A 16,220-nucleotide genomic window follows, 5' to 3' on the forward strand; every position below is an offset into this window, starting at 1 on the left:
TGGGAGACGGCCCAAGTGTGGCAAAAGGCAGGGACTATCTAATTAGGGAAAGGCTTGAGCATCCCCCAGGCTCCTTTGTAATAATGCCTGTGTTTTTTCTGCTACTGTCCTCTCAAGACACTAATTAGGTTTGCGACCCGTCACTCATGGCAGGACAGGGTTTTTGATGTCTCCCAGGTTCTCCAGGTGCAGCTTTTTGTTTTGGAGCTTTGAGTATCTTGATTTATGCCGTCTGTCAGTGGAGCGTTGTTTAAGAACACCTGTGTCAACAGTTTGTGTCTCATTGTGTCAAGATTTAAGTTGGCTTATCTGGCTGTTCCCTTAAAGGCTGCGTGCAGGGCAAATGTTTCAGTGGGTTGCTGGGGTAACCAGGAAAATCTTTGTTCAGTGGGGTCAGGTGATCAGTCTGTAAAAGGAACATCTGATTCCTAGCTTTTGTTTCCCATGGGCCAAAATTTGTATATGTGTGTGTTTCTTTGCTGGACTATATGTGTTGTGTTTGGGGGCCAACGTCAGGGATCAACTCGGATAACATCAGTAGTGCTACCAGTTTAAAAAGGGGGTATTAATATATTAATGGCATCACCATTTATTTTATAAAGGCTAAACAATCCACCATCTTTATATTTTGGTTTATTTTACATTTGATCACATAACTTATTATATTTTTAACTGCACCTTATAAATGGGTCTTCTGTTTAGTATCGTAAGTGATACTAAAGTAGATTTTGATCTTGCAGTGTTCAGTTCTTTCTCAAATCAAGAGTAGCATTGCATCAGTGTGATTAAGTATATATTTTTTTAATATAACAACATAAAGAAACAATCTTTCGGGCCCGGGTCAGTTATACAACCTTTACTTCTGGCATTTCATCTTCTTCCAACTCCTTCATCAGCTCTCGTGCACGGGAGGGTTGGTGGTCACATTCGTGTTGCTTGACACAGGTGAGTTGTAGGAAGGACCACCAGCTGTGCAGGGCTGATGACTACTCGAGCGAAACTGAGCACATCAGCAGGCACGTGTTTACACTCCCTGGCTCTGCTGCAGGATATGAAAAGCTGGTGGTTGTGACACGGGCTGTCTAATCCCCACCCGCATCCCTCACCCCACCCAGCGCTGACAGCTGGTGCAGACAGTTGTTGTGACCCTGCTGCCCGGCACTACTGGCTGCGAGGAGGCTGACCGAGGGTGTGAAAGCTGTACACACAGACCGACGGATAGGCGCTTGAATCCGTGTCAGTTTCAACAGCCGGCGTGTTCAGCAGCGATTGCTTACGGAACTACAAAAATGGCCACTTTTAGTGCACATTTAGAGATTGCTTGTGGATCCTCAGACAGGAAAATTCTGTTCAGCTGACACCATCACATTTGACCCAAGTGTATTTAGTGAATTGATGGTATCAGGGCTGACACAGACCTTTTCTGCAACAGTACCAGGTCAAGAGTGAATTCCGCTTAATTACATCATCTGCAGACATGCTGCTCCTGTGTTTCATACAATATGTTTAGAGGGTTAAAGTGTAATTCAGAGCAGGAGAGTCATAGCAGTCAGCTGGATCCTGTAGCTGTATATGCCTTATGGGGGTTGGCTCTTATTAGAGATTAACAGGGTCAGTTTGCTGGCCTGGCTTGGCCTGGCCTGGCTTGGCTTGGCTTGACATAGTTGGGGGGAGGAGACTTATCTGCTTTCACTCTCACTGGTTCTCCTGATGTCTTTTTCTCCCGCACAAATAGAACTGGCCTGGTTATTATTACTTCAAACGCCTGATCTGCTGCCCTTTTCTGTCCAACAACAGACCCTGCACAGTGTTATCTCTGTACTATGAGTGTGCATCATATCTTTGCTTGTCACTCATTGATTCATCCATTTTTTTTTGTTTTGTAATAGCCTTTCATAAAACTCTGTCCCCTCAATACATTGTGTGTGTTGCGTGTAACCCTTTTTCCTTTCCTTTCAGATAAGTTCAACACCTATGTGACACTGAAGGTGCAGAATGTCAAAAGCACAACTATCACTGTGCGGGGGGACCAGCCTTGCTGGGAACAGGATTTCATGTTGTAAGTTATTAAAAGCAGACACTCCACAATTACACTACAAGAGGAACTCACAGGGTATTCATAGCCTAAAGCTTTACACGTTGTACTAGACTGAGATCTGCACTAAAACTGATGCTTTACACACCTTTTCAGTATTTATCATGTGGGTTTTACAAACTGTCATCCAATAAAAAAATAAAGCACAGAGACCTTGCACGCTGAGTTCAGTGCACTTTTGTTTTGGGTCTATTTGTCGCCAAAATTTGCAACAAAAGACACCTTTGTATAGAGTTCTTTTGCTCAGTTCAAGGAGGGTTTCACCAGCAGATAAAGGAGCTGCTGGATTATCCAGAGAGTTTTCAGGTCTATTTCAGGATGTCTGGGGTCCAGTTTGATTGATTGCTCGCATCACTGGAACCAGATATTAGAACGAAAACCACCAATTTCTGTGATGAAATTTATTCTCATCAGCAGCTAGCGGTATATACACCGTTTATCATGAGGCCGTTTTGAATGATGATGTTAGCATGTCTAGCGTGTCTCTGAGTGGTCAAAAAGTCAAAAAAGACCTTCGAGACCTTCAGCTGTTTTGAGAAACACAATCTTTCTGACATCCAAACTGTTCAATGCTGGCAAAATGCCATTTTTTCAAGTTGCGCAACTCCTTCTAAGAAACCGTTCATTTCCTTTTTATAATGAATTGGTTTAATGCCCCCATTTTCCTTTTCCAGTTAAAGGTATCTATGGTGACACGGGAGCCAACACGTTGTCACGTGTGTGTCATTGTTTGTCTTTTGTGAACTCCCTCATTGCAACTGTGTTTGTTTTTCCAGACCTTCATCCTTCTGCTGTCCATTAATGATGTGTCGGCTAGGTGCGGTTCGACATAAAACCTAATTATTTGTCAGCGTTTCCAGAAAACGCTCAGTACCACCTGTCACAATGACTCATCTCAAGGGAAATCTAAAAATGGGAATTCCAAATTTCCTGACGGTGAATCTCAGCAGCTAGGTTACAGTTGATTTGCTTGGATTGTGGATATGATAAAACATATATGAAATATTATCTGATCTACGCCTATTAGTCTGTGACTTGTAGTAGTTCAATAGCTCAAGAAATTTAGTCATTTGATTTCTTGCCTGCCAGAGTTAGATGGTAGTGCAGCAGCTGAAACAATGCTGACAATGAAAATGAATTAGACCTTTACTACGTCCTAAAAATAAAGTTAAAACAAAGGCAGCTGGATGTTTGTTACTCTTTTGTTGATGGATTAGTTGAACTAAATTGAATGTGTTAATTAGGGAGCTTTAGAGCTAGTGTTAGGTGGATTTTGTTATCTCCCTAGCATTTTCAGTATACTGCTAAGCTCTTTTCAGTAAATTTGTGTTCGTACATAGTAGACTTGAGATATAGATCTTGTCATCTATCATGAGACCAGATGCAAATGTGTCCGTCAAACTTTTGAGTACATTTAAAAACATTTCTGGAGCAAAAGAAGGAGGGAAAACTGTCTATATGTGTTAAAGGTATTCATTCATTCATTCATCTTCTGTAACCGCTTGTCCTGTGAAGGGTTGCAGGTCGGCTGGAGCCTATCCCAGCTGTCATCGGGCGAGAGGCGGGGTATAGGTACACCTATGCAAACTCCACACAGAAAGGCCCAGTCTGCCCATTGATTCGAACCCGGAACCTTCTTGCTGTGAGGCATCAGTGCTGACACACATGGAAATGACAATATTTAAAGGGCTTAATCCACTATAGTCCTTAAATACTATATATTAAACTGACTTTAACTGAGAGCCTCTGTTAAACTTAACATGTTTCTGTAATTGCATGAAATGGTTTGAAAGTGACAAGTGATCGGGAAGTCTTACCACATCTTGTCAGGGATAAGTGCTTTCGTACGACTTACCACACACGCAAACAAAGTGGAGTTTGCAGCCTTATTTTGTTTTAAAAAGGAGTGAACGATACACAGTTATATAATAAAAATGATTGGATGACGGAATATAAATAGCAGCATGAACAGCCGAGGTCTCCTTGTTATATTTAGCCCTAGTTTGGTCGCTTGCTACCTGTATTTATTTTGTGCCGTTTTGTCTGAGCAAATGATTTAGGAAGGCTTTATCTCTGCACCTGGACACCCTGAATACTCAGCGCCCCCCCTGCACTTCTCTCAATTATCTGCTCTCTTTGATTATCTTTTCTCTCATCTTCCTTTTGTTCGGTCCGTCGATAGTTGCGAACTGCCACAGATGAGAATATGCAAATGCCCTCATCATGCGGCTCCTTTTCAGAATTGATCTGCCATATTTATTGCTGTCATCAAGCTGTTTTTGAGCCCTTTCAATGGCCTGTTGAATGACAAAACAAGGCTGGAATGGATTATGACAGCAAAAGCACAACAAAAAGAGGAAGTAGCTTTTGTTATCAGGGCTGCAGTAGGGCTGTAGACAGTAATTATGTAGAAATTTCTGGTGCATTTAATATGAATTCAATGTCACATCGGAAAGTTGCTAAAAATAAACCCGATAACAAAGCTGCAAAGTATACAGTTATCGTTTTGCTCTTGTATCCACTGACATTTTCCACGACGCTTATCGGGAAGGATTTTGGTTTTACTGTATTGCTTAATACCTGAATATTTTATTTTCTCTATTCCCTCAGTGAGATCAACCGGCTGGACCTCGGCCTCATTGTTGAGGTGTGGAACAAAGGCCTCATCTGGGACACCATGGTGGGAACCGCCTGGATTCCTCTAAAGAGTGTTCGACAGTCAGAAGAGGTTAGAATAGATACTCACACAGAAACATGTGGTTTGTCCTGTTTTTAACTTTACAGTTGTTTGCAATTAAACTAATAAAACTACTTGATTGCAAATACTTCTAATGCCGTTTAGTAGGTAGAAAAATACGTGCCATAAATCTGAGACACTGTCTTGCAGATAAATATGCATCTTCATATGTAATTACAGGAGGGCTCTGGTGAGTGGCTTTTTCTGGATGCAGAGGTCCTGATGAAAGCGGATGAGATATATGGCACCAAGAACCCAACGCCACATCGAGTCCTGCTGGATACTCGCTTCGAGCTGCCTTTTGGTGAGACACCATCCAACACATATTTAGGCCCGCAATGAACGTCCGAAATCTAAATCAAATCTCAAATGAATAAACCACACACAGAAATTCAGGTAGTTATGTAATGCTGTAAGGTTCCAGATCTGACCGCAGTGGGTGTATTAGTGATCTAGTTACCTTCAGGCAAATCAGACCTTGGTTCCCTGAGTTACACAGGGGCCACAGATGTTTCCTGTTGGAAAATGTCAGCAGTCGATTTCTGAGGCTTCACAAGAGGAACTGACCACCCTGGGGCAATGTGTAAGAAATCATTGACACGGTGTAACCTGGTGTCCCGTGGTCTTATGCAAGCATACTCTATCTGCTATTGATCACATACAGTAGTTACAGTAAGCTTTATTCATTTAGCATATTTCTGTACTTTTACACAGAAGAATACAAAAAACAAATAATTTCAATGAAAACAACTGAAATTCGCACAGAAACTGAGGATTTTTTTCAAAGGGTCACAGACCTTAAAAGCTTTTCAGCCAACAGAGAACCAGTTCAGTTTCACCAGTTCTGTTTTGGAACCACAGAACCGATAGCCCTGTGGCGAACCGGCAAATTTCGATCGTGCACCGGGCCAGTAATTTGCTACACCTCTATTAATGCCAGCCTTCAGCGACTCTTCGTCAAGTTCTGCATATATTTTGCATTTCCCAGTAGAGCTTTCAAACTATCACTGCAAACAAACACAAAGCACATTTCTTCTCTTATTTGCATGTTTGCTTTCATGGGTTTAGGACACACCCACTGAGGACACAGGTGGTATCTTATGGTTGTCACGGAAAAAACAATAATTTAGTTTCCTGACCAGCATAGTTTAGTTTGAAATGCATGGGACTTTGCAAATGAGAACAAAACCAGTTTTCTGTTGGTTGAAAAGCCCCATGAGCGACCAACAGGCTCTGGGAACGACAAGAAGATGACCAGGTGATATAAGATGGTCCCCACATATATTCGGGGTTGGTAGATCATTTAGAGAGAGTGGCTGTGGCTTGGCTGTGTAGAGCCTTGAAAGTAAACAATGACGTGTTCTAACCAAAGCATAAATGAACAGGAAGCCAATGAGGGAGCATGAAAATGATAGAAACTACTTAATAGTTTTAGTCTAAAAAAATAAAGGCATGACTAAGCATCCTTCTTTACCAAGTCATAAGATCAATGGCCAGAATAAAAAATAAAATAAACAAAAAACAAACACCCATATTTCAACCAGTTGACTTAATGCTTTGTGATGGGGCTTCTGAATTAGACACTAGTATGAGGTCACATTTCTCCTAAATTAAGTTAAACTGTGGCATACATACCATTATCTCAGTGCATTATGTGGAGATGGATCCTTATGTTATACAACTAATGGCATAGAATCAGTGCACTCTTAGATATTTGTCTTAGATATTCGCTCTACTCTGTAACGTCCTCTATCTGGTTCCGCTGGAGATCAGGAGCCTGTTTCTGTCCCACATAAATCGAGGGCTCTGACTCATCAATGGCAGGTCTTCCTTTATTAACTTAGGTTCAGTAAATATAATTTACTCTTTGCCAGGTTGTTCCATTGCATTGTGGCCAGCAAGATTAAGAAGCCATTAAGAATGCCTTTGTGTGGCGTATTGCTAACGTGAAGAAGAGAAACGTGAGTTTAGGTCCATTAACCGTTTGCTGTATTTAGAAAAAAAAAAAAAAACATTTTTGGCCAAAACTTTCACAATGACAGGTTGTTTGTGACCTTGTAAAGCAGTAACATCTTCTCACTGACAGCAACATGAACTTGGTGTCGGTGGTCATTTGTGTATATTTACCAATACAACACACCATTGAATCCAGCGGCATTCATGGACTGTAGATGGTAACATTGTTGAAGACCAGGCACTTATATCCACTTCCCATTCACTATGTATAAAAATGGACAAACACATCTGTAATGTCACCCATATGTTTCCCAAAGAGCACTTTCGAAGCTCAGTGAGGTTGCCTCTGGCTATTGCCAGATTGCCAGTGCCTGACTCCGCCTACCTCCTCGACTAATTCAAAACGGTGGAGAGGAAGTGGCACTGAGGCAAGCAGGTAACTGCTAGGCAGACGGCTAGCGACCTGTATGGAATTACACAATGTTAGGTTATAATGTTGCGGCAGATCTGTGTAAGTTGAATACTCTGTCCGCCATTCGGTGCTACACTGGTAGCATTACCTCATTAATGTGATGTTAATTAATGTTTTTCAATATAAGGTCTCATTACACTTACAAACATGAGTCAGCTAAAGCAAAAAAATCTCGTTTAATGTAATGCTCTTCAAGGTTGAAAGGTGACAGATCCTATGTGCCCCTTATGCCTCCTCAGCACTTGACCATGGCTTTACCTACACTATTTCTTTGCCGAGGTATACCACTATATATACACGGCTTAAGCTTTGTGATCAAAAGGCATCAAAGTTAAAGCAGGGTGTTTCTCTGCTGAATGGGAGAGAGCCTCTTTCTCTGTTTTAAGAGGAGACCTTTCAAGGTTGAGGGGCCCGTGATGACTCTGCACCACCAAAGCCGTTCATTAAAGCTGTGGGCCGGTGTGCCTTTGAAGCCCTGGCCTTTGTGCGCGTGGCCTTTAATGTGCATCTGTCTGCTGTGCAGCTCAAATCCCCCGTAAAAGTGGCAATACCTGATCTAATACGGAGCAGTAATCATGGCTCAAGTGAAAGATGCAGTTGCTGGGATTGGGATAAGACAGAATGAAAAGAAAGAGGCTGCTGCATTCCACTGTTTTATACATGCACAATAGCTCCGCTTGTGTTTATTCCTATTTGGCAATCGTATCATTGTGTTATCTTGTTTTTGTAACTTGCATATTCTATTGTGGTAACTTGCATAATATGACTCATATATTACAGTATAATAAGAGATACGTCTGTTTGTTTTTTTGCATTTATGTTAATGTCACATACAGTATATTTGCAATACTAAAAAAAAGAGTGGAAAGCAAAATGTGGACAAGCAGAAAATAGCACAAAGCAGCTACATTCCTTGCAACGTTGACGACAACAAGATTGCTCCATTCACATAGGCTTAAGTAGATATTTCACATCAGTTCTAGAGAGCTAGCTCGGTAAAGTCCATTTACTTGTCTGATTTGTCTTCTGACGAATCCTTGGAAAATGGTAGGACTGAAGTGCATGCGGGAAAGGGGCTGTCAACTAACTTCCTCCCCAAGCAGACTGCTAGTAATTTAAAAGGTATCATTGTAGAAGATCGTGCTGATTGTTGCATGCATATTTTGGTACCAGACATCCCAGATGATGAGGCGCAGTATTGGACCGGCAAGCTGAAGCACATCAACACCATGGAAATCCATGATGAGGTAAAGTGCAATTTAATAAGGCTTTCATTTTACACTCCTACATTTATTTTTGTTCTAATAGACTGGTCAAAGTCAATGACTACTAATAAGAATGAAATGAAACATGTGAACCATGAAATACATACTTGAAACCTGCTGAGTTTTTCCTCTCTCTCTGTCTGTCCTTTTTAGTACTCCCTGCAAGTTGATGTTCAGAGTCGCCAGCTGCCGTTTGCGGCCTCCCAGTGCTGTGAGTGCGCCTCCCCATGCAATACTCCATTCCGTCTCTAGATGGAGCCAATTCTCTACACTCTAAGCTCTCAAGCTTATATCTTTTTCACTTCCTTGACCCTTTGCCCCAGCTGCAACATAGTACCAGTTAAATCAGAGTTCAAAATGAAAGACGTTAACAATTCAAATTCAGTCTGTCAATAATTTTACAATTTAACAGCGTTAAAGCTTTTTTTTTTTTTTATCACTGTTGTGAAGTTTGTCCACTTTGTTTTCTACTCTGACTGATGGGGATCACTCATTCTCCCATTGTTACAACACAGGGACACTTTATTTTATTTGTTAGCACAGACCCAACCTCCTCTTACTTACCTCTCACTTGTAACATCTGCACTTTCACCAGGCAACTATTTCGGATGGGCTGACCCACTGAGTATGTAACACTTTGATGAAATTTCCCCCCTGGCCAACCCTCAGTTCCCTCTGCATGTCGTTATGCCCCATTCTCCCAAGTAACATATTCTATGAAGTTTCCATTCATTTTATTCACATTATTTCATCGTTTCTTGACACTTGATTTTCCTCAGTGTTTTCCTTGATTCCCTTTTTACTTACCTTATCATGCTCTTGTTGTTTTCTTATGTTCTGCAATATCACATTTACAGAAATGGCAGATAGCAGTCTTTGCCAAACTATCTTTATTCACCAACTTAATGGTTAGAACTAGAGAAATATTTTCTGAGAAGACTTGTGGGCATAGGCGCCGAAACCGTGGGTGCTCCGGTGCTCGAGCACCCACGGAAAATACTGAGCACCCACGTGTGCCAGACCATAGACTTAATAGATGTTTGATGTTTGATGTTTGACTATGATCCTATCTGTATTTTTGAAGAGTGGGCTGTCCTGAAAAATAGCCTACTTTACGGCTTTAGTATCGAGTCTATATGCGTGTGTGTTCGTGTCGGCCGCTGTCCATTTGCTAAGGTTCTGAAATGCGAAACGGCTGTTTGTTTGTTTTTTAAAGGGCGTGTGCTCATGAGCACCCACGGAGGAACACATAAATCGGCGCCTATGCTTGTGGGGTTGGTCATATTAAAAAAAAATTGGTTCATTTTGGTGCTATATGTATGAGACAACATTATCTATTCTCTTCGGTGAGCCGAAGAAGTAGCCCAAACAAAATTGCAATTCTTTGGAACTATTATGTACTACTAATACAGATACTTTTGATTCCTTAAAATGATTAATAGCAGTTTCTGAATGAGTTACTCCTCATCCAGGGCATCAAGTTCGATGTAATACTGTTCAACTCGTCTGTCAGATCAAATTTATATGAAGACAAAGGCTTACCTGTATTTAATTGTTCTGTCCAATATGTGACCTTAATTTTTCTTGTAGACAGTTAGCTCATGTTAGCTTATTGCCTTCCATTTATCTGGATAACTGGCAGGTACCAGGACAATAGGGTCCCATTTTCTTAGTGGTGTCACAACCATTGCAAACAGTGCTTGCTGTGTTGGTAAACTTGCACAAGTCGAAGGTATATTTAAATGAATCGGTGTAAAACAAGCTGTTAGTATTTTAGTGGGCTGCATTCGAATGCAGTGCATTTATACATGGCAATACAACATCCAGGTGTCATATTTTACTATATAATGTGACCATTTATATCATTCATTTTTTATCATTTATGCTGCTCTGCATTGTCCAGACAGGGGAAGCTCTTTGCATTTCTTGAGCTATTCATGGGATTAGCAGAGCTGTTTCAAAAAGTGAACCCTCCAGGTTCCTATTTCACATTTTGCCTTTTTGCATGTTGAAGTGCAGATGCACCTGGAGACACTCATGCAGTGTCTGTGTGCCCAAGACATACACTGCTTTGAACTTGTTGCACGGTTCAAATAGGACCCTCAGTCTTTTTAAAAAGTGCATGATGTTTGCAGTCTTAAACTCCCTATCAACCTGGCATTGGCTGACCATAGTTTATTCGTTTTTCCAGCTCTTAACATTTTGTCCTGATAAGGAAAATTCACACTAAAATGCATCCTTTGCTTTCCCATGGATAATAAACGAGAATGAATTTTCATACAAAACACTTACTACTACAATGTGTACAATGAAGGAAAGATTATTTATTCAGCGGGTGTTGGTGCCTCTTGCAGCTTTGGACGACCAGGACAGTGCTGTAGATGACCGGGATAGTGACTACCGCAGTGAGACCAGTAACAGTTTGCCTTCACGTTACCACACAACAGCTCAACCCAACTCCTCTATACACCAGTACCCCATGGGGCCTCGACCACAACACCCCCCAGACTGTTGTACAGACTCTGTCCACAGTTTTGACCTGGACTACCGGGACCAGAGAGGAAGCAGGTACACAGAGTATATACTGTATATTCACCCATACACCCTTTCATCAAAGTTTCTCACAGTTACACACATTTAGGCAGTCTAGTCTCAGAAGTGTATTCCCGCTGCAACAGTCTTAGATGATTGGGTGCAACCATAATTCAATGCAGCACAATAGCCATGTTAACAGAATGCTCCCTTCACTCTTTACACTTGGGAGTTTATAAATGCTTCTTAGTATAATGTAACGACCAATAATTTCTGGCCTCAAAAGTTGAATCAGGAAAAAAAAACTGAACTTAAACATGGTCCTGGTTGTGTTCTGTACATCTGGAGGCATTTAGTGTGGCAGAAGGTAGCATATTGTCTCCAAACTCATGTTTGTGTGGCGATTATTACTATAATTATATATTTACATAATAACATTTATAATATGTGAGGCAGAGATCATTAATTCTTTTGTTATGAAAATTGCAAATTTTTGTGATTATTGTAATTGTCACTTCACTGCTGTCTAGAAGCCATATTTGGTAAAACAAATTGTCTTGGTGCATGGAATTTAATCATGTGCCTCGTCATAGAGTGCATGCACACCAGTGAGACTGCTACAAATCTGCCTGTGCTGACTGATAGTGAGTTGATCCGGATAATTCCACATCAGAAAAAAGTGGGATTACAGCCACAGAAAGCTCATGTTTCTCTTTGTCTTGAGGGTCTGTTTTCTTGGTTAAAGTTCCTGGTGGTTTGTAAGGCTCGGGAACTTGGTTTAGCCATATCACAGAGAGGATCCCTCTTTCACACCTCCGTAGAGAGTTGGTCCATGACAGAATCCTTTTGTAATTAAAACCTTCAACTAACGCCACATGGTGTATGCATTTCCTAAGAACACTATTGTAGGCTGAGTGTTGAAGTGTTGATAAGCATGGCTGTTGCTGTGGGTATTTACAAAGATCTAAGTTAGCTGAGGCACATGCAAACATAGGGGTGCATGCGCGCAATCTCTCACCAACACATGCACATATAGTTTTATTACTCGTGCCACTGAAATGTAAAAAGGGTTGTTTTTGTTTTATTTTAGTCTTCAGAGCATTTTATCTTTCTGATGACAGTGTAATCAAGCTCTCTTCAAAATTTATAATACCATCAAAACACAGATTAAACTGTATAGCCTGTAATCTCTGTTATGAATGTTGTCTTTTATGTATACTTTTGCTTGAGCCTGTATTTGTCTAAATTTCACAATTTTTCACACTGCTTAACTTTTTATTTGCATTTCTGCATTTTGTTTGCTCTTTTTCCGTTCCTATACCCATTCCCATACCTTTGTTAAATATATTCTTATCCTAAACCTAACCTAAATAAGATCTTTAAATCAGAAAGGAAGAGTCAGAATTATACCTGTAGATTCTGGCATGGGGGTTGAAGATTGGGAAAACAAATACAAAGGGCAGAGCAAGCCTCAGCTGAGTGACTTTTTAGATGATGAGGAGGACAGTGTTATCTTTCGAATGGGAAGACCCTACCCTGAGCCATCTCACACACCTGTCCGTCAGAATCCAAAGCGCAGTGGTTTTCTGCCTGCCACCTACCCAGAAAGCTATGACACTATTGACCGGCGGCGAAAGAAAAAGATACTGGACCCAGGAGGGTTTGTCAGTAAAGAGGCAGACAAGATGAGAGAAGATACTTTTACCTCTGACTTTGCACTTCTGCGTGAGAAGAGAGGGGAGCTGTTCATGCGGCAGGTAGCAGAGATGCAGGAAGAGGAGGAGCGAATGACTTCATGCCTCAGGCCATACAAGAATGGGCTTCTCTACAAGACAAGGATGTGGGCTAAAAATGAGCTGGACAACACTTTAGAGAATTATGTGGCTTACAAAAAAGAAGAAGATGCTAAAATAAGGGCACGGTTTGATTTTGAGAGTCCTCTTGATCGGCAGTATCCCATTGGGGCAGAGGAAGATGTCGATGACATTGCCTTTATGGCTGAGGACTATCACTCAGAGCACGAAAGACATTACGAAGACAGGTATTGCGTGTCCTATGAAGGCCACATAGAAAATTCTCAGGGTCTGCGAGAGAAGAAGTGTGGAAAATCTAAAACTGGAGGATGGATTGCTGAGACAATACTCTCTCCTGTGGAGGAACCAAGTGATGAATATGTTGACCCCATGGATGAGCTCCAGTGTCTAGTTGAAACTGTTTCTGAATATCTTGCTGAAAAAGAAGAGGAAATCAGCAAATACGGTTCCCTTCCTAAGTCAAACAAATCTAGATTATCTTCTCTAGGTAGCAATAGAACTGATTCTTTTGGAGAGGACCAAAATGCTTCATCAAAGGATCCTAGAGGAGAATCCCAGTCAAACACACCTCCTGATCAGGGTATTTCAGGAGTAAAAAATGCTGTGAGTTCATTATTTAGCTCTCTCTCTGAGAAAGTTGGAGGAAGCCCCAAACAGCCAGTCCCATCTCCCCAAGCACCATCTCCACAGCCCTCACAATCTGGACTAACAAAACTGTTGTCCTTTATTCCTAAATCAAATACCTCAGCTCCTGTAGCAGTTGTGTCTCCAGTGGAAACCTCCCCTGAAAAATCACTCAGTTCTTTGCCTTCTCAGCCATTACGCGATGCCAAAACCGTAGGTCATTATCAAGAATCAAAAATTCCCATAAGGAGCCAGACTCAAACAGGTACAACAAAAGATGTGCCTGAATTTGTAACAAAACCCCAAAGTGCTCAAGGAAACGCAGTCTTCGGAAAATTGAATCCTTTAAAGCTTTTTTCAGGAGATAACGAAAACTCCACTGAATGCAAACAGGCACCAGAGTCCACATATGCTCATGACCATACACAGTGGAATGAAAAGTGGGTTGATAATTGTGTACATAAAGGCAATCAGCCGATGACAACAGAAGGGGCTAGGAAATGTGAAAAATTAAGAAGTTCATCACAAGAGAAACCTCTGGCACAAAATCACAATGAAAATGTACATGAGAGACAGAATCCGCTGATTTACAAACACGAAAATGTGCCTGTTCCGGGGCCAGAAAGGTCGACTGGCCAGACACAATCCACTGGATTTTTTAGCCCTTTTAAGAAATCATTAAGTTCATTGATTACACCAGCAGCCCCAATTCCACCTCAGGGACCTCCTCCAGTGACAGTTTATCCAGTGTTTAGAACCACTGAGGCTCCCCAACCACAGAAACTAGTAGAGGACCCCTCAGTGTGTAACAAGCCTAAACTACCTTTCTCCTCCTCTGAAAATGTGTCCACTCAGCAACGGCCCAAGGCAGAAGGAGGACTGCTTTCTGGTTTTCTAAAGTTTGCATCCAGTGAAGATGTTAGTGCCTCCACAAAAACACAGAACCCGTTGCCAACATATCATGACTCATCTGTAACATCCTCTACTAGCTTTACACAGAATTCTGCTGTGCCCCAGGAAAACAATGAGAAAGGGTGGTTTTCCAGCATTTTTAACCCTGCCTCTGCTCCCTCTGGTTCAGGTCAGAATTTAATCAGTAACCAGCAATCTCAGAATAGCAAAGTGCCGTCTGGCTCCCACTTACAACATGCATCAAGTCAGAAATCAACAGCAGCCCCTCATGGAATGCAACATCAAGTTCCCAATCAGCCTGAGTCACAAAGTTTTTTGACAGGTCTTTTTAAAGGTAGCACGGCTGAGGAAATCGCTCATGTGGGTTCTAATCAACCCAAACAAGGAGGACTGCTGTCTGGACTTCTTAAATTTGGGTCTACCAGTGACCTGTCTGGCAGTGCGCCTTCTCATAACAATCAACAACCCAAGAGCAATAATCCATCACAGCTTCCCAATAACCCTCCTCCTCAACAAAATTCTGCAGCTCCACAGGTGGGGGGGCTTCTCTCAGGGCTATTGAAATTTTCATCAACAGAAAACATACAACAAAATGCACAACCCCCTGAAGGTGAAAAGCAGAGGAACATCCCTGGCAATTACTCGGGTCAGCATCGGACATCAGATGAAACTCTGCAGACACAGCCTCAGCAAAAGGGCCTGTTATCTGGCTTCCTTAAATTTGCTTCATCTGAGAGTATTTCTAGCAGTCAAACAATTCACCAACAAAGTAGTGTTCAATGTAACCAACAAAATTTCCATCAACAGAATACTCAAGTTCCAAACCGGGGTCCTCCTCTCAGGGACAGAACTTTGAATCCGCAAGTTGGCCAACGGGAGACAAGTAAACCAGGCTTTACTAGACAACAAACTGTTCCACTTCAGCAAAAAACATCCCAACAAGGTGGTGTTTTAACTGGTCTTTTTAAATTTGCTTCAGCAGACAACATAAACACACCAAATCAACCATCCCTTCAACAGCAGGGCATTACACTAAGCAAATCTAACAATGAGCAAGCACAGCCAAAGCATATCCCAATTTCCAACCAAAATCAACCACAAAGTAGCACAACACAAAATACAACTCAAGCAAGTGGGCTTTTTTCTGGACTATTCAAGTCCTCTTCAGAACATATGGCTGAACCACAACAGCCCAGTCAACAACATATCAAGGTGTCATGTAGCCAGACTGGTCAAACACAAATGGAGACCCCAAGTCAGCCTGGGAGGCTCTCAGGATTGTTTAACAAGTTAACTAAATCACCTGAAAGTACTGACACAACCTGCCAGCCATCAACGGGACAATCACCACAACAAAAGGACAATACAGCTGCAATAAAAAAACCACCAAACCTGCAAAAACAGTCATGCACTAATTTAACACAGTCTACACAAGAACATACAGAGAAAGAGAAGAGGATTCCACAAACTTCCCAGCAAGGTTTTTTGTCTGGGTTGTTCAGTAAAAATGTAACTGAGGACCCTTGTACTAAACAAGTCGAACAACAGACTGCCCCAACTAAATCCACTGATTCAAATTCAAGCATATTAAAAGGTGCTACCTCAGACTTTGGGAGGGAAAGTTTGCAAAGTGTTGTTCCAGGTTCTCCCAATCCAGGGCAGAGTAGACATGCTATAATCTGTCCACCTGTGTCAATTGATACTGATAGTTTGGACTTGCGGACATCTGCTACTTTTGCAAGATCTCTTCAGAGTCAGGCATCATACTCCTCAATTAGCACAGGTAATTTAGCCCGGTTATACTATTCTGGTT

At 41.6% G+C, this 16,220-nt stretch overlaps 1 protein-coding gene across 1 annotated transcript in view; it reads left to right on the plus strand.

The window, feature by feature from the left end:
• Positions 1-16,220, plus strand: part of unc13bb (unc-13 homolog Bb (C. elegans)) — a 70,471-nt gene that overhangs the window by 17,608 nt on the left and 36,643 nt on the right. Inside the window, exons 3-8 of the mRNA XM_084572564.1 lie at positions 1,960-2,059; positions 4,706-4,823; positions 5,013-5,136; positions 8,434-8,507; positions 8,679-8,736; positions 10,880-11,093. Of these exons, the coding sequence (XP_084428690.1) occupies positions 1,960-2,059; positions 4,706-4,823; positions 5,013-5,136; positions 8,434-8,507; positions 8,679-8,736; positions 10,880-11,093 (688 nt within the window). The remainder of the gene's footprint in view (positions 1-1,959; positions 2,060-4,705; positions 4,824-5,012; positions 5,137-8,433; positions 8,508-8,678; positions 8,737-10,879; positions 11,094-16,220) is intronic.

This window comes from Chelon labrosus (assembly GCF_963514085.1).
Source record: "Chelon labrosus genome assembly, chromosome: 22".
Lineage (NCBI taxonomy): Eukaryota > Metazoa > Chordata > Actinopteri > Mugiliformes > Mugilidae > Chelon > Chelon labrosus.